At 47.0% G+C, this 16183-nt stretch overlaps 5 protein-coding genes and 3 non-coding genes across 8 annotated transcripts; 6 read left to right on the plus strand and 2 right to left on the minus strand.

The window, feature by feature from the left end:
- The first annotated feature begins 1186 nt into the window (after positions 1 to 1186).
- Positions 1187 to 1260, plus strand: C8Q69DRAFT_t39. The gene has a single exon. It is a non-coding gene; the product is annotated as a tRNA-Val (tRNA).
- An 859-nt stretch (positions 1261 to 2119) lies between these two features.
- C8Q69DRAFT_517511 (hypothetical protein) lies at positions 2120 to 2613 on the plus strand (the record flags this gene model as incomplete). Its single annotated transcript, XM_028633418.1, has 2 exons — positions 2120 to 2155; positions 2252 to 2613. 2 exons carry the CDS (start codon positions 2120 to 2122, stop codon positions 2510 to 2512), a joined length of 297 nt encoding a protein of 98 aa, XP_028488245.1. The 3' UTR covers positions 2513 to 2613.
- Positions 2614 to 3303: 690 nt separating this feature from the next.
- On the plus strand, positions 3304 to 3377 carry C8Q69DRAFT_t40. Its single transcript has one exon. It is a non-coding gene; the product is annotated as a tRNA-Val (tRNA).
- A 256-nt stretch (positions 3378 to 3633) lies between these two features.
- Positions 3634 to 4662, plus strand: C8Q69DRAFT_459472 (hypothetical protein). Its single transcript, XM_028630080.1, has one exon. The coding sequence runs from the start codon at positions 3995 to 3997 to the stop codon at positions 4337 to 4339; it is 345 nt and encodes a 114-aa protein (XP_028488246.1). The 5' UTR covers positions 3634 to 3994; the 3' UTR covers positions 4340 to 4662.
- A 28-nt stretch (positions 4663 to 4690) lies between these two features.
- On the minus strand, positions 4691 to 4764 carry C8Q69DRAFT_t44. Its single transcript has one exon. It is a non-coding gene; the product is annotated as a tRNA-Val (tRNA).
- Positions 4765 to 5293: 529 nt separating this feature from the next.
- Positions 5294 to 8683, plus strand: C8Q69DRAFT_459474 (Dynamin family protein). The gene is made up of 5 exons (XM_028630081.1): positions 5294 to 7335; positions 7422 to 7683; positions 7741 to 7833; positions 7885 to 8576; positions 8663 to 8683. Exons 1-4 carry the CDS (start codon positions 5449 to 5451, stop codon positions 8340 to 8342), a joined length of 2700 nt encoding a protein of 899 aa, XP_028488247.1. The 5' UTR covers positions 5294 to 5448; the 3' UTR covers positions 8343 to 8576; positions 8663 to 8683.
- A 473-nt stretch (positions 8684 to 9156) lies between these two features.
- On the minus strand, positions 9157 to 10280 carry C8Q69DRAFT_398144 (hypothetical protein; the record flags this gene model as incomplete). Its single annotated transcript, XM_028627801.1, has 2 exons — positions 9157 to 10130; positions 10205 to 10280. 2 exons carry the CDS (start codon positions 10278 to 10280, stop codon positions 9157 to 9159), a joined length of 1050 nt encoding a protein of 349 aa, XP_028488248.1.
- A 1030-nt stretch (positions 10281 to 11310) lies between these two features.
- C8Q69DRAFT_526175 (putative multidrug resistance ABC transporter) lies at positions 11311 to 16183 on the plus strand. The gene is made up of 2 exons (XM_028633626.1): positions 11311 to 12035; positions 12084 to 16183. The coding sequence occupies exons 1-2, from the start codon at positions 11471 to 11473 to the stop codon at positions 15899 to 15901; spliced, it is 4383 nt and encodes a 1460-aa protein (XP_028488249.1). The 5' UTR covers positions 11311 to 11470; the 3' UTR covers positions 15902 to 16183.

Genomic DNA, 16183 nt, shown 5'->3' on the forward strand with positions numbered 1-16183 from the left:
GGGATTAGATGGTCATTTCTGGTGTTGCCCCCTGAGAAATGAGAGGACTCGCATAACGAGCAAGCAAAGCTATATAGTAGTTTCTATATTGCCTACTTTTCAGGGCAGAGTCTCTTTTTACTGTACTCTTGTTCAAGGCGTTCTTCATTATAGTAGGTGTATATGTTGACGATTCTTTGTATAAAACTGCAAAGATCTAACATTGTAATTGCTTAATATCTTCTGTAGTCCCGCTACCACGTTCTTTTTAAACCGGACTCGTTCAACATGCCCGGCTATAGTTATATACCGTAATAATTGTAGGTACTTTAGTAGAATGAGCGTAGGATATGCACTATAATACACGAATTATATCAGATCCGGGTCTCTGTCGTCATGAGACACCTACTATCTGTTCTTTTACTATATGGGGGCGAGAGAATGGGGGATGTATATATACTCTCGACACTCCTGGGTAGAGGAGAAGAACTCCAGCGCACTACAGATTCTATCTTGGTTATCTATAAAATTCTGCCCCTGCTTCTAAGTTATAGACGGAGCCCTAGATGGTGAGGACTTAATTGTCATACTGCGTCTGGCTGTCTGTGGGGAAACAGCAATATAGACCATATGTCTCGACAGTCTTATCGAAGGATTTCAAATCAGACTATGTTTCCGTTCTACTAGTGAATATTCGACACACTGGAGACAGGTCTAACTATCCATGGTGTTTTCGTGGCCGTCTATCCCCAGCAGACAATTAGTGTCGAGCCTATCAGCCATAGTACTTTTAAATACGGCCATACAATCCATCATTACCACGATATCTCTGGCATAGGAGCAGCGAGGTACGGTGTATGTGTGCAACTGATGCGTCCTAAAAACATCTACTATATAGGTTCGCGGGTGATAGAGTATCTCCATGAGGATATATATATGTAGACAGTAGTAACCAACAAAGACCATCTCTCTTATAGAAGTCGCATGGTCAAAGTAAGTTCCTAGATAAACCTATAGCACGCATTGTTACTCCGGAAACGAGCCTTTAAATGCCAGCCCCGAGCCCAAGACTGTTTAGTTTCTCATCCAAAATTTTTCTCCTGACTCCTGCACAAGCAAGCAAGGCAGTAAGTTGATTGGCCGACTAAGCCGAACAGACATAGTTCAAGTCTATAAATCACACTAGTGGCAAGTTCTTCAACAAGATGGCCGGATAGTCTAGTTGGTTATGACGTATCGTTAACACCGATAAGGTCCTGGGATCGAGCCCCAGTCTGGTCACTTGACATTCCTTTTTTTCGATCGCGATTTTTTTTTTTCATGCCACTTAGCTATTCTAACCGAGTTAATTTTTTATGATCTTGTCTTCCTTAAAAGTCATACGGAGTCCTAGGTACTAGTAATGGTGCGAGGGTTCGGTGCCGTACTAAGTAGTTATATGCGCTATGCTTGGAAACAGCCCGTTTCGTTGTTAGTATAGAGTATACTTTACGCTAGGCGCGAGATTAGGAAGAGGTTCGTAGACGACTGAAAACTGATTAAGTAGACACACTCTTCTGGATAAGCATTATTGTCACTGTTAACGAAAGAGGTAGTTGTAGCAGATCTGATTATACCCTCTTGCGTCAAGCACTAGGTCGTTCCAGGTAGTCATAGACTCATCATACAGAAAAAGGGGAAATATTTACATTTTGAATCAATAAGCTTATCTCAATATCTGGAATATCTAGCCTATGCTAACGGTAAAGGGAAAGCAGTAACCGGGGTGCAGACAGGTCACAGATGTAAGATAATGGAGAGCTAGCTTATTCCGTGTTCGAAAAGTTCGTGATCAACTTACAATCTAATATCCGGCTTTTGGAGACCAGATAGATGCAACTCATTCCTGCGGGATTTGTATGATTGAAACACATCTTGATGCTTTCAGGGCACTGCCTCTTGACGTTTCGGACTCATTAAGTCCCACGGCAGATCTCTCTCATTGAGCCAGAGTAATTTTATTCCGGCCCCCAACAACGAGGCAAAGGACCAGCCTCCGGTCGATATTACATCCTTTTGAAGACAGCAACAACAGGCGAACATTTACAATGCCGTGGCTGCTTGGTTATGATCTATGTGTTCTCCCGCATCGAACTGACGGATGCCAGGTCGGGTAAACGCCTATGTTTCTCACGTTGTATGCTTCCAAGTACTGGGATACAGCGTCTTTAAACCTTTGCCCTATACATCTTGAATAAGCACTTTCCGCTGACAGAACGCTCTAATTAGCTAGAAGAAAACAACTTCTAGTTACTTCGCCCATGAGGCTCTTACATCCGATCGTTCTCTCCCCAGTTCCGGTCTTCTAGAAGCCATCAACGCCTACTCGGCTGACTTCTACGATGATGCGATGTGGGACCGGGTTCAAGATGATTATCAGAACATGGATGAGACGGCTTTGATCGCCATGGGGATCCTGTTGGAGGAGATGGCACAGGAATCTCTAGGCGAAACTGATGACTTGATCCTGGTCGAGGAAGAGGAGATTCGGTAACATCCTTGACAGCGTGATCAAGAAGAAAAAGAAGCAATAGAAGAAGCCTCGTTTAGCAGCCAAGGCGATACCCACGGATATGGACACAGAAGGGGACACGACGATATTTCCTGGATATGGTAGCGAACTGTATACTAGGTAGAAAATAGAGGTGTCTATACGTAGGAATCCTTTTACTTGATTTGTTTTATATAAGGGGAATATCTACGAAAAATGTAAGCTTTTTTATCTAAACTTAATCTATTATACCAGTATGTATTGTCGGAGCCTGCCTACAGGCAGGTCTCCTGTCGGGTTTCTCCTACGCCTTTCTAGCTCTACCAACAGAGATAAATAGGATGAGTTAGTTGCCACAGGATTCAAGCTCAGTTATAACTTCTATCCGTCAAGTTCTGTGTCGCTAATTGGCTATTTCTAGCTGTTAAACTATTGCCGCCTATCTTGCTTTATATCCTCATCTTAACCGCCTCGGTATATTCCGCCGTTTCCTTCTTACTGTACAGTATTTCGCGGTACTTAGTCTTCGCTTCTCGGCCTTAGTCTACTAGTCTTCCTTGTTTTAATCTTTATTTTCGCGTCTATATCGGATCGTTGCTTATTACAGCATTAGTTTCATTTGCTCCAAGACATATCTCACGTCTCCCTTTGCGTGTCTCTTTGAGTATTTATATCGGTATGTTTACTGTCTCTAGCCGCTGTCAAGACTACCTAGGTAGTAGAGACAGTCAGGTCTTTTGTCTGAGAGAGTGTTGTCTAATAAATCGCACGAGTGGCCACTCTTCCAACAAGATGGCCGGATAGTCTAGTTGGTTATGACGTATCGTTAACACCGATAAGGTCCTGGGATCGAGCCCCAGTCTGGTCACTTGAAATTCTTTTTTTGATCGCAAATCTTTTCAGTGCCACCTGTTTTTATTCTCCTGGATAAACATCTCATATAGTTGTCCTAGAGCAGTTGTATTCTAATATTATTACCAAAGGGGCAAACAGGATAAGGGAATTCTTGTACATAAAGCCCTCAACGACATGTGCGCGAAAGGTTGAAAAAGCTTATTAACCTTGTTCCCTTTTAAATCTAGGGTCCGTTCTAAGATGTGGAGCTATATTCTGGAATTAGAGGACTAGAGGCTCATAAGATTCATTATCTTTGTGGTACATCTATAGTTCTTCTTTTATCATGGGGTTAGGGTTTTCACGGAATAGTGTTCGTTTCAGGACGACGTCTGCAAAAAAGCAAGACCTATACAAACAGTCCCACGAGTCCCTCATGCGTGTTATCCTCAAGGTAGGAATATAGTACATTACCAGGGCGCAAAAGAAAAGGCACGAGAGTCATTTGGTATCGTCTAAAAGGATGTGGTACCTATTTCGCAAACCTTATCCCGCTGTACCCAAACCAAGGCTACAAACTCGCAACACGCCGGAGCCTCTAATGTGCGCGGTCTGCAAATTGGGAGGAATACCTGCTGCGTCTGTCGGAGGATGAACGAAGGGCCACGCAGAAAGAGGTCCAGATCCGCTGCGGAAACCGTGGGACTGAAGAATACCTCGATAGAAAACCAGGTGGACTGCGGGGACATCAAGGTACGTTATTCTCGTCCGGGGATGCAGAAGAGGCTCTGTTCATATGTTCCAGCGGACCCAAATATTGCCACCATATCAAAGGTTTCACTGAGCAAGAAATGGAAAGATCTCAAGCAAGCTGGTATCGACCCAATCGATCATCCTCGCAGGCCAGAGATAGTATGGTCACGTAAATCGTACCTTACGAATCGCAAGGAGTTGGAAACGCGAAGAGACATACTTTTGGCTAATGAGGAGGGCTGAACTACTGAGTCAAGAGTTGAAGAAGAGGAACTTCAACTCAAAAAGAAGGCTGAAGTCTTAGGCAGCTGTCGACATAGGAAGGTTGTGCAGACTGCCCCCATCCCCTCGGGCCTGTATGCGGTACAAATTATGCTGAAGTGAAACCAGAGAAATTCCTGAGTTCTGTGACGAAAGAAACAATATGTCTAGGTTATTAGGCAGACTGCAGATAAAAAATTATAAGCATGCGGGTAACTAAGTCTAGTCGGTGGTAGCAATAGGTCAAGTTCTCCGCAGTTTTGTCCTAGCCATTGTACGGTCCATCATCGACTCGTAAAAATTCGAGATCGAAAAAAAAAAGAAATGTTCAAGTGACCAGACTGGGGCTCGATCCCAGGACCTTATCGGTGTTAACGATACGTCATAACCAACTAGACTATCCGGCCATCTTGTTGGAAGCCTTGGCACTGCCGTGCTTTATCAGAAAGACCAATCTCTGGACAACAGACCTGACCGCAACACCGATAGGTCGCCGGATTAAGTCCGGCACTAGTTATTGCTTTTTGTATATTTCTGATATACACTTATCCTATCGATACTATCTTTATTGTTAATAGTTTTTCCATTCTTATTGTAATATTAGTAACTTATTGTAAAACATAAAGAAATAATAAAAGCTCGAGAAAAAGGATTTAGTCGCTTCCTGGTCTATATAGAGTGTTTGCAGATTCCGTATCACAGTAGTTCAGGATCAAAAATGCAACGTCAAGTCGCACATGGAATTTCTTTTGGCTGATCGTTATCTACCTCCTAACGATATATTTAGAACAGTGACTTTCAACGATTGGCCCTCGCATTCCAACAAGTATTATCTGGCGCCTGTTGGGATTTAACAGGGATACTCACAAGGTTAATGACAAATAACAATGATCCCTGATCAACTGAAACGGGTGTGCTGCGCCGCAGCGCTACGATCTATTGTTATGGCAACATTCACGAGTCAGGAGTTATAAATGTACCTATCCTAGGAGCAGTAGCTTCTGTTTCGTTTTGTATTTGTTTGTATAATAATCATTTTTTTTTTTGATCGTGAACTCGCCATTCTTCTTATCACCCTCTGCAGATACACGATGTCTCATACAACAGAGGACATGGCTTTGAACCAGTTGCAACAAGAACAGTCCAAGCTTCTAGACAAGATCGACGAGCTGCGCACGATCGGCGTCGGCGGTCTCGTGGAGTTGCCTCAACTGATCGTAGGTGGGAATCAGTCCAGTGGGAAAAGTTCTGTCCTCGAGGCTATCTCACGCGTGCGATTCCCGGCGAAAAGTAACGTGTGCACTCGATTTGCGACAGAGGTCATCCTGCGGCGGAGTCCATCATCGAAAATCAAGATATCCATCGAGCCTGGTCCTTCGCGTAACGACGCGCAAGAACGATCGAAACTCCGGAGCTTTACCCACGAGGAGTTCTCTAACGGCAATGACCTGCCTGCCCTGATTGAGAAAGCTCGAGAGCATATGGGTATTACAGAGTCTGTCAATTCAGGATTCAGTGATGACGTGCTCAAGGTCGAGATTTCGGGCCCAGACAAACCGGAGTTGACGCTGGTTGATCTACCAGGCCTGTATTACTCTACAAGCCAGGATCAGGGCTCTCAAGGAATCAAGATTGTCCGCACCTTGACGGAAAAATACATGCAGAACTCACGAAGCATTATCCTCGCGGTGATCAGCGCAAAAACGGATTATCATCTACAGGAGGTTCTGAATATTGCTGAACGATTTGACCCGGACCGCGAACGCACACTCGGAATTATTACACAACCGGATATCCTGGAGGCGAATTCTGAGGAGGAAGACACCTATCTTCATTTTATCAAGAATCAGAAAGTCCATTTACAGCTGGGATGGCATGCCTTACGCAATCGATCATTTGAGACGCGAGACATCTCGGATGACGCCCGCGATGAGCGAGAGAAGGCGTTCTTCAACCAAGGTCGATGGAATTCGTTGCCGCGTGAATGTGTTGGAATCGACAGCCTGCGCCGTCGCCTAAGCAGTATCTTGCTCAAACATATCCGCCATAATCTACCAGGACTGATCACTGACATCCAGGAGAAGATCGCTGATCGGGAGCAGAAGCTTTCAAAACTAGGTCCTCCTCGTTCCACTCTTCAGCAGCAAAGAGGCTTTCTTCTCAACATCAGTAGCAACTTTGAGCGCATTACCGCCCAAGCTTTGAATGGGATGTATGCAGATGAATTTTTCGGTGGATTAGACGATACAACAGATGTGGAAGACTTCAGACGAATTCGAGCTGTCATCCGGCAATTGAATGAATACTTCGCGGATGCAATGAGTACCCGAGGCTCTCGTAGGCAGATCCTCGATCTTCCTGCACCGTTTGGACATCTTGCCTCACACTTTCCCAGGAACCCTTACATGCACGATTGGAAACCAGATCTTGTGCGACGCGCTATTCTGGAACTAGAGGTCAGCAATCAAGCCCGCAAGAACCGGGGTATTGAGCTGCCAGGAAGCGCCAACCAACTTCTTGTTGGAAGCTTGTTTCGTGACCAGTCCAAACCCTGGGAAGCGTTAGCCAGAGAACACTTGATGAAAGCTTGGGAGTCGGCAAGATATTTCGTGTCGCTTGTTCTCCAGCACCTTACGGATGACCACACGTACTCCTTGCTAGTTGGCTCAGTTCTTGAGCCCGAATTTGAAAAATTGAAGCAGGCGCTATTTCATAAACTGGACGAGCTTACGGCGTATACAAAGCGAGGCCATCCGCTACCCGTGGGCAACACATTTCTGACTCGCGTTCAAAAGGCTAGAGACAACCGTGAGCTAGATTTGCTGCGTGCACAACTGAAGTCCACTAAACCTGAGAAAGACGATTTTGATTCTGTATTCTCCATCAGTGACATCAGAATAGCGACACAGAAGTTAGAATCGACTCGTGACGAGTTTGCAGCTGCCGATATCATTGACCAGATGCAAGCGTATTATGATGTGAGACAGGCACACCCTCCCTAATAAGCCGCAGATATATTTATTCATCTCAATTAAGACCTGACATACTAATGACACGGCTATAGACTGCCATTGTGACCTTTGTCGATAATGTTGCAACTCTTGGCATCGAAAATTGCCTTGTAGATCCTCTTCAACGCATATTCACCAGCCAGGTTATTAATGACATGGAGGATAACAAAATCCAAGAACTTGCAACGGAACTGTCTTACATTAGCGAAGAACGAGATCGTTTGGATGCAGAGTTGAAGAAACTGCAAGCTGGTTTACGAGCTTTGAGTCTCTTCAACATCCAAAAGCCATTACTTGGTAATCCACCTGTCTTCGGTATGTCCCATGTCTTACTTCTAAACAATAAAGGATGAAGAATAACCCCAATTTCAGTTAAAGAGCGTGAGGCAACACCATCAAATGATCCAAGCCAGCTCAAGAAACAGAGCAGTCCACAGCCAGCAACTAGTACTTCGCTATTAGGATGTAGGTATATGCTCCTCCTTTGATGAACAGGATATAGCTAATCATTCTCAGCCGGGAAAAAGGTTATGGTTAGGCTACCAGAACGAAGCACACCTCAGTCACGCTCTGGATTTGATTCCGTGCGCACGACTTCTCCAGCTCCGAGTGCAGTTTCCGGGGGCTTGTTCGGTTTAAGTTCACATGACCAACAATCCTCAGGCTTTGGAGGAACAGCTTCAGTGTCTGGGGTCAAACCTTCATTCTCATTTGGACAACAATCTTCAAGCTTGTTTGGACCAAAACCTTCAGGCTCTGGAGAAAACACCCCAAGCTTTGGAGGATCATTTTCAGCCTCGAGTTTATTTAAGATGTCCGATAGATCTTCAGCACAGGTCGGTGATAGTCATTCTAGCACCAATGGACTATTTGCACGGGTTTCGATTCCCGGGGAATCTGATGCAAACGACATTACTCCCCGTTTTGGAACAGACCAGGCCAAATCTCCAAGTACGAAAGGTCAGAACCGGTAGGGGTCCGAAATTTCCTTTGTTTACCTCAGAAATATGAATGTACATATTCTCTTCAGCGATTATTCCACAATATATTGGGGTTTCTTATCGTAACCTTCTATTAAGATAAACCGTTTCTAACACTTGCCTCTACTTGATAGGAATCCAATATTTGTAAAGCTGTCCGAGACTGAGTCCTCTACTTACTCGGATCACCTATCATTTATCCCTCCCTTTGATAAATATTCTCCAGAGGTTTGTTACCTCCTTGAGTTCCTTCCAATCCCTTCCCTTTCTTATGTGTATGGTTCTAGAAAAGGGCTAAAGTTAGCGATCAACAGGAGCTTCGACTCGGTGACTATGCTCGCGGTGACAAAGTGGCACCTAATCCATTAGTTGCTTTCGGGAAACGATGAATAGTCGAAATAATCATAGAGAAAGTACTCCTATACCCAAAATCTGTATATTGTTTCCGACATCTTGTTGCACCACATCCTTACAGCTTACGAGACATCTATGGCGTAGCTTTTCCGGATCCTACACCTGTCTTTAACGAGAATTAATGATTCTTTCGATTTACCTAACATAATTCAGATGAATAACAAGCCTTTTATGCACGTCGAGGACTCCAAAAAAGAATTAGACACTACTATTAGCATGCTAAGAAGAAATATAGGCATGGCCACCTCAAGTCCGCCGCCTTAGCCCAGAGAATGATATCATGCATACTGATTGCTAGACCAGCTGAACTGGCGATCTGTATCATCCCAGGAACTGACCACGGTGCAAATTTCATCTCGACCAGCTGAGACTTTGTGTATGTCTCGATGACATTTCACGGGTATGTCTTGCCCTCTTCGCACACCTTCTTGAACACCTCCTCTGTGTGCTGCACCACCTTCTCTGCTGCACCCTGATCCCTTGTCCTCTCTAATTTCTTGTTTGGCGGAAACACCTCACCGTCCCAACTCACCCAGTAACACCCACTCCCCTTCGTCCCATCGCTGCCAACTGCGACGTCCCCTTCCATGTGCTCTGCCTCGGCTTTCGGAGGATATCTCCCACTTGTCGCCGCAAAGAGATGCCGCTCTCCACTCTCCTCAAGGGGCACCATGAATGGTCTTAACAACGGCGTCAACACGGCCGACAGCACGCGCCCAGCCGGCAGTTCACGCAACACGCCCGTGGACACGCCAGAGGGGTACGCGTGGACGAAGGAAGTATGTGGATTCTGCTGGGCCATGCTCTCCAGGAAGAAATCACCCATCAGACTAGCGTGCCAGCCGCATTTCTTGAGACTAAAGGAGTGCTTCAGACTGAGGTCTGAGTAGTCGAGCGTACCGGAGCCGCCAGCGCGGACGGAGACCATTGGGTCTAGGACAGACACGACGCGGGATAATGGTCTGGCGTTGCCGTTGACGGAGGAGGAGTCCTGAGAGGCTGCGTTCAGGAGGGGAAGCAGGTTGGTAATAAACCGCATCCGCGCGTAGTAATGCAGCACGAATTTGCGGTCCAGACCTTCGGCCGTCTCGTCCCGGCCTTTCAGCGTCATGTATCCCGGTGTCATGAACAGCAGATTCACTTTTTTCTCTCTTGCTGCGATCTCAGCGCAGACGCTGTCGACATTTTTGAGAAGGGATATGTCGGTTTGGAGAAAGGTTGGCTGGGCGGAGGAATTGATGGTTTTCATGGAGGCGATGGCAGCATCGGCGGCGGACTGGCTGCGGCCGATGAGGTAGATCTTGGGCGAAGGGGTGTGACGGGTGAGGGCGAGAGCGGTTGAGAGGGCGATGCCCGAAGTGCCGCCGACTGGGATGGGGAGTTAGTGAGATGGAACGCTTTGAAGAGAGAGAAGATGGCATGTTGGAGCAGATTGAACTTACCAAACACCGCGACGAGACCTGAGGTTAGGGATTTGAGAGTCGCATTGTGCGCCTGGACGGCCTGGAGGTTCACCATTGCTGTTTCGATTGCTTCAAAGGATGTCAGATGCACACAGATTGGAAGAATACTCCGTGCGGAAACGGACTGGACAAGTAGGAGACGAACTATCCGATTGCTAGCGGCACTTGGGGAAGTGAAATGAGGTCTAGCAACCAGAATTGGAGTCCCTGTACTAGGTGCTTATCGCGTATATCAACCAAACACGCAGTGGAATTTGAGTTTGAACAATATCGATGGATTTCTCTATCCCGTGACACCAGAAAACAATGTTGCTGCCTGGAGTGGATTATGTTTGTGGTGATATGTATCTCCAATTCATCCCTGTCGCATTGCTGTATACAGACAGCTGGCAATTGGTGTATATTGCTCGAGTAGAAATCAGGCTGGGCCATCAATGCATTGTGTTATGCTAAGTGGGGAAAGTGGCTGACTTGTGGTACTTTATTTTGGTTCTTTTAGTTGGGGGCGGAATTATTATTATGGCGACAAGTACGGAGTAGATAGATACATAGTCTTTGTTCGTGTCCATGGGGTTAAATGACCAACTTGATCCAGTCAGTGATCAAGTCTAGGAGAGTCTGGACTCTGGAGAGAGGCCATGTACTGTACATAGTTACTTACTGTACAGTACCTAAATAATAATAATGAATTGGTCTGTGCACAGGTCACTGACCACTTCAATACAAAAGTACATAACTATGTAATAAGTATATCCTATCTTTTTTTTTTAGTTTTTACTATAATTTCGAATTTGTCTACTAAGCTAAGGTGGTCGGTGGACTAGGTAGCTTAATCCTCATGCGTACTTAATCTTTATGATCTCTGTGACTGACAGGGATAAGCATATTCCATATTGAGTGCTTCGCCGACTTTCTAGCCCAAAACAGCTGAAACCCGCCTTTGCAGCTGCCTGGATTAAACGCAGCAAAGTAAGCACGCAAACTAAGACACTCTCACTTGATGGGGCCAATAGATGGAAAGAGGTAATTTGGTGGCTGATATAGACAGCTGACAAGGCAATATGCTGCTTTATCTAACAATGAGAACTCTCTGTGTCGTCCTCTGCTCCTGGAAGTTGACAATAACACCATACCACAGCAACCTATGGTCTACCTTTTCAGCTTCAGTCATACCTTCTTTACTACAGTCCCTACTACTTTCAGATTGAAGCGTATCGGCGAGATCAGACAAGGACACCTGCGAAGATGAGCGCGGCGGGCAAGTTTGGGCCCAATGGCGACCGAGAGCTCGAAAGGGCAGAGGACAGCATCTCCAGCCTAGATGCGAGGGAAGCAGAGGTCCACAAGCTGGCCAGACAGTTCACGGAGCAGAGCAATCAATCCATCGCTGCGCTGAATCCCTTTGCTGCGGAGCCTGAATCCAAGCTGGACCCCAATGGTGACAACTTCAATGCCCGCGCGTGGTGCAAGGCCATGCTCCAGATGTGCACTGAAGACAGCCAAGCACATCCACTCAGGACTCTGGGTGTGGCCTTCAGCAACCTGAATGTGCACGGGTTCGGTTCGGATACTGATTTTCAGAAGAGCGTGGGCAACGTCTGGCTAGAGGCTGTCGGTCTGGCAAGGAGGCTCATGGGTCGACAGCAGCGCAAGATCGATATTCTGCAGAACTTGGACGGATTGGTCGAGGCAGGAGAGATGCTGGTCGTCCTTGGACCACCTGGCTCAGGATGTACGACTTTCTTGAAGACCATCGCTGGAGAGACATACGGCTTCCACGTCGACAAGAACTCGGGCCTCAATTACCAAGGTACGGGCGTTGTGATCCACGCTGTGGATTCCTGCTAATCATCGTTAGGCGTGAGCGCAAAGCAAATGGCCAGCGCCTTCAGGGGAGAAGCCATCTATACCGCTGAGGTCGACGTCCATTTCCCAAAGCTCACGGTGGGCGATACCCTCTTCTTCGCTGCCCGGGCCCGCGCACCGCGATATATTCCCGGAGGAGCAACAGTGAACCAGTACGCCGCCCATATGCGAGACGTCATCATGGCAATGTTCGGTATCTCCCACACCAAGAACACTATCGTGGGAAATGAATTCATCCGCGGTGTCTCTGGTGGAGAGCGTAAGCGAGTCAGTATTGCTGAAGCCTGTCTGAGCATGGCTCCGCTGCAATGTTGGGATAACTCCACTCGTGGTCTCGACAGTGCTAATGCCATCGAATTCTGCAAGATCCTTCGCATGCAGACGGACATAAATGGCACCACTGCCTGCGTTTCACTTTACCAGGCTCCTCAGGCTGCCTACGATCAATTCGACAAAGTCCTGGTCCTGTACGAGGGTCGCCAGATTTTCTTTGGTCGCACGGCCGCGGCTAAGAAGTACTTTATTGACATGGGTTTCATCTGTCCTGATCGCCAAACAGATGCTGATTTCCTCACCTCTATGACTAGCCCCCTCGAGCGGGTCGTGCAGCCAGGTCGTGAAAGCTACGTTCCCCGGACGCCCGATGAATTCGCCGCAAGGTGGAAGGCCTCGCCAGAGCGAGCGCAGCTTCTGCGAGACATTGAGGTCTACAACGCAAAGTTTGTTCTCGGTGGTGAATCCCTGGACAAGTTCAAGCAATCCCGCAGGGCTCAGCAAGCCAAGGTCCAGCGTGTATCATCGCCCTACACTCTTTCATATGTTCAGCAGGTTGAGTTGTGTTTATGGCGCGGATACAAACGATTAAAGGCAGATCCCAGTGTCACAATCTCTTCTCTAATCGGAAATTCGATCATGGCCCTCGTCATCGCCAGTATATTTTACAACCTTCAGCCTGACACCAACAGCTTCTTTCAGCGCAGTGCTCTCCTATTTTTTTCTGTTCTCATGAATGCTTTCGGTTGTGGTCTTGAAATGCTCACGCTTTATGCTCAACGAGGGATCGTGGAGAAACACTCTCGATATGCCCTCTACCACCCATCTGCTGAAGCATTCGCATCAATGCTGATGGATTTGCCCTACAAAGTCCTTAATGCCATCATTTACAACCTGATTCTCTACTTCATGACAAACCTAAGGCGAGAACCTGGGGCCTTCTTCTTCTTCCTGTTCACTTCCTTCATTCTGACTCTAACCATGTCCATGTTCTTCCGGTCCATTGCATCGCTGACAAGAACTCTTGTTCAAGCCCTGCCATTTGCTGCGATTCTGATCCTGTCTCTGAGCATGTACACTGGTTTTGCAATCCCAAGACAGTACATGTTAGGATGGGCCCGTTGGATTTCCCGTATCAACCCTATCAGCTACGGCTTTGAGTCTCTGATGATCAATGAGTTCCATAACCGCGAGTTCAAATGTCTCAACTACGTCCCGTCAGGCCCTGGCTACGCGGGTCTCAGCTCGAGCAACCATGTTTGCTCCACAGTCGGAGCTGTACCGGGACAGCCCTATGTTAATGGCGACAACTACATTGAGTCATCTTATGACTATCACGCCTCGCACAAGTGGAGGAACATCGGCATTATATTTGCCTTTATGTTCATCCTCATGTTGGTTTATCTGGCTGCTACCGAGATCGTCACCGAAAAGAAATCGAAGGGCGAGATTCTAGTCTTCCGTCGCGGACATGAAGCCCTGAAGAAGGACAAGTCAAAGAAGGATGTCGAAGGCGGTAGTGACCGCAGCATTGCCGTGGAGAAGAAGATCCGATCAGATAGCCTTGCCATCATCGAACGCCAGACTGCTATTGTCCAGTGGAAAGACGTTTGCTATGATATCAAGATTGGAAAGGAGAATCGCAGAATTCTTGATCGTGTTGATGGATGGGTGAAACCGGGTACCTTAACCGCGCTTATGGGCGTCTCTGGTGCTGGAAAAACCACGCTATTAGATGTCCTGGCTACTCGTACCACTGTGGGTATTATCACGGGAGATATACTTGTTGATGGCAAGCCTCGGGATGCGTCCTTCCAGCGCAAGACTGGCTACGCTCAACAACAAGATTTGCATTTAAATACTTCTACTGTTCGCGAGGCCCTAACCTTCTCTGCTCTTCTACGTCAGCCCGCTCATATTCCTCGGCAAGAGAAGATTGACTATGTCACCGAAGTTATTAAACTCCTAGACATGACTGAATATGCTGATGCCATCATTGGGGTACCTGGGGAAGGCCTTAATGTTGAGCAACGCAAACGTCTCACTATCGGTGTGGAGCTTGCTGCCAGACCGGCTCTACTTCTCTTCTTAGATGAACCTACCTCTGGACTTGATTCTCAGACATCATGGGCTATCCTTGATCTTCTCGATAAATTGAAGAAGAATGGACAGGCTATTTTGTGCACTATCCATCAACCTTCTGCAATGCTGTTCCAGCGCTTCGATCGTCTCCTCTTCCTTCAGGCTGGAGGTCGCACTGTGTACTTTGGTGAAGTCGGTGAAAACTCACACATCCTTATTGACTACTTCGTCCGAAATGGCGGCGCCCCGTGCCCTCCTGATGCTAATCCTGCCGAATGGATGCTCGATGTCATTGGTGCCGCTCCCGGATCCCATACTGACATCGACTGGTTTGACACATGGCGCAAATCCCCCGAGTATGCTCGTGTCCAAGAGCATCTCGCCGAACTGAAGCATGAACGCTCTCAACTTGCCCGCACCAACTTGGACCAGAACCACGAGGACAAGGCCAGCTACCGCGAATTCGCCGCTCCCTTCTATGAACAGCTCCGCGAAGTCCAGCTCCGAGTGTTCCAGCAAATCTGGCGCTCCCCCACATACATCTATTCCAAGACCTTACTGTGTGTTAGCTCAGCTCTCTTCGTTGGATTCTCTCTGTTTCGTACGCCCAATACGATTCAGGGGCTTCAGAACCAAATGTTTGCTATCTTTATGTTGTTGACTCTATTTGGTCAGCTCATCCAGCAAATCATGCCACATTTTGTTGCTCAGCGCGATTTGTATGAGGCTCGCGAACGTCCATCCAAAGCTTACTCTTGGAAAGCTTTCATCATATCTAATATCATTGTTGAACTGCCTTGGAACTCGCTTATGTCGGTCCTGATGTTCCTATGCTGGTACTACCCAGTGGGTTTATACCGCAATGCTGAGCCTACTGACGCTGTCGCGCTCCGTGGTGCGCAAATGTGGCTTTTCATCTGGACCTTCCTCCTCTTCTCATCCACTTTTGCACACTTTATGATCGCAGCTTTTGAGAGTGCCGAGAATGCTGGTAATACGGGTAATTTGCTCTTCATACTTTGTCTGCTGTTCTGCGGTGTCCTGGCCACACCTAAGCAATTTCCCGGGTTCTGGATCTTCATGTACAGGGCTTCGCCATTCACGTACCTTGTCAGCGGTATGCTCTCTGTCGGCATCTCCAACACAAAAGTCTCATGCGCAGCGAATGAATACTTGCACTTTGACCCGCTCAATGGTACCTGCAGCGACTACATGAAAGCATATCAATCTACGATGGGCGGCTATATTCAAGATGGTAGCGCGACCTCAGACTGCAGCTACTGCCCCATTAGCGACACGAATGTGTACCTTACTTCCGTCTCATCCCATTACTCAGACGTATGGCGAAACTTTGGCATTATGTGGGTCTACATCGTCTTCAATATATTTGCGGCGTGTTTGCTGTACTGGTGGGTGCGTGTGCCGAAGGTTAAGGCTCCCAAGAACAACGTCTGAGATCGCAACTGATATTATCATACCTTTGCCTCGAATTGGGTTCGTGATTGGTAGCCGCAGGATTTCTTTATATAAGATTTAGAGCCCCTCTTAGTTTCTCATTTTCGTTAACATTTCGTGGCTTGAGCATAACTAGCTAGCTCAAGTCGGTTTTAACTAATTCTTTCAAATAACAATCCCTCCTCAGTTACTTACTCGACCGGCCTCTTCTTATTCTGGTATAGCTTTGTTTAGTATAGATTTGTCTCAAGCGTTACTGAGTAAACCAAATCTGGACCTACT

Source organism: Paecilomyces variotii (assembly GCF_004022145.1).
Source record: "Paecilomyces variotii strain CBS 101075 chromosome Unknown C8Q69scaffold_2, whole genome shotgun sequence".
In the NCBI taxonomy this organism is placed as follows: domain Eukaryota; kingdom Fungi; phylum Ascomycota; class Eurotiomycetes; order Eurotiales; family Thermoascaceae; genus Paecilomyces; species Paecilomyces variotii.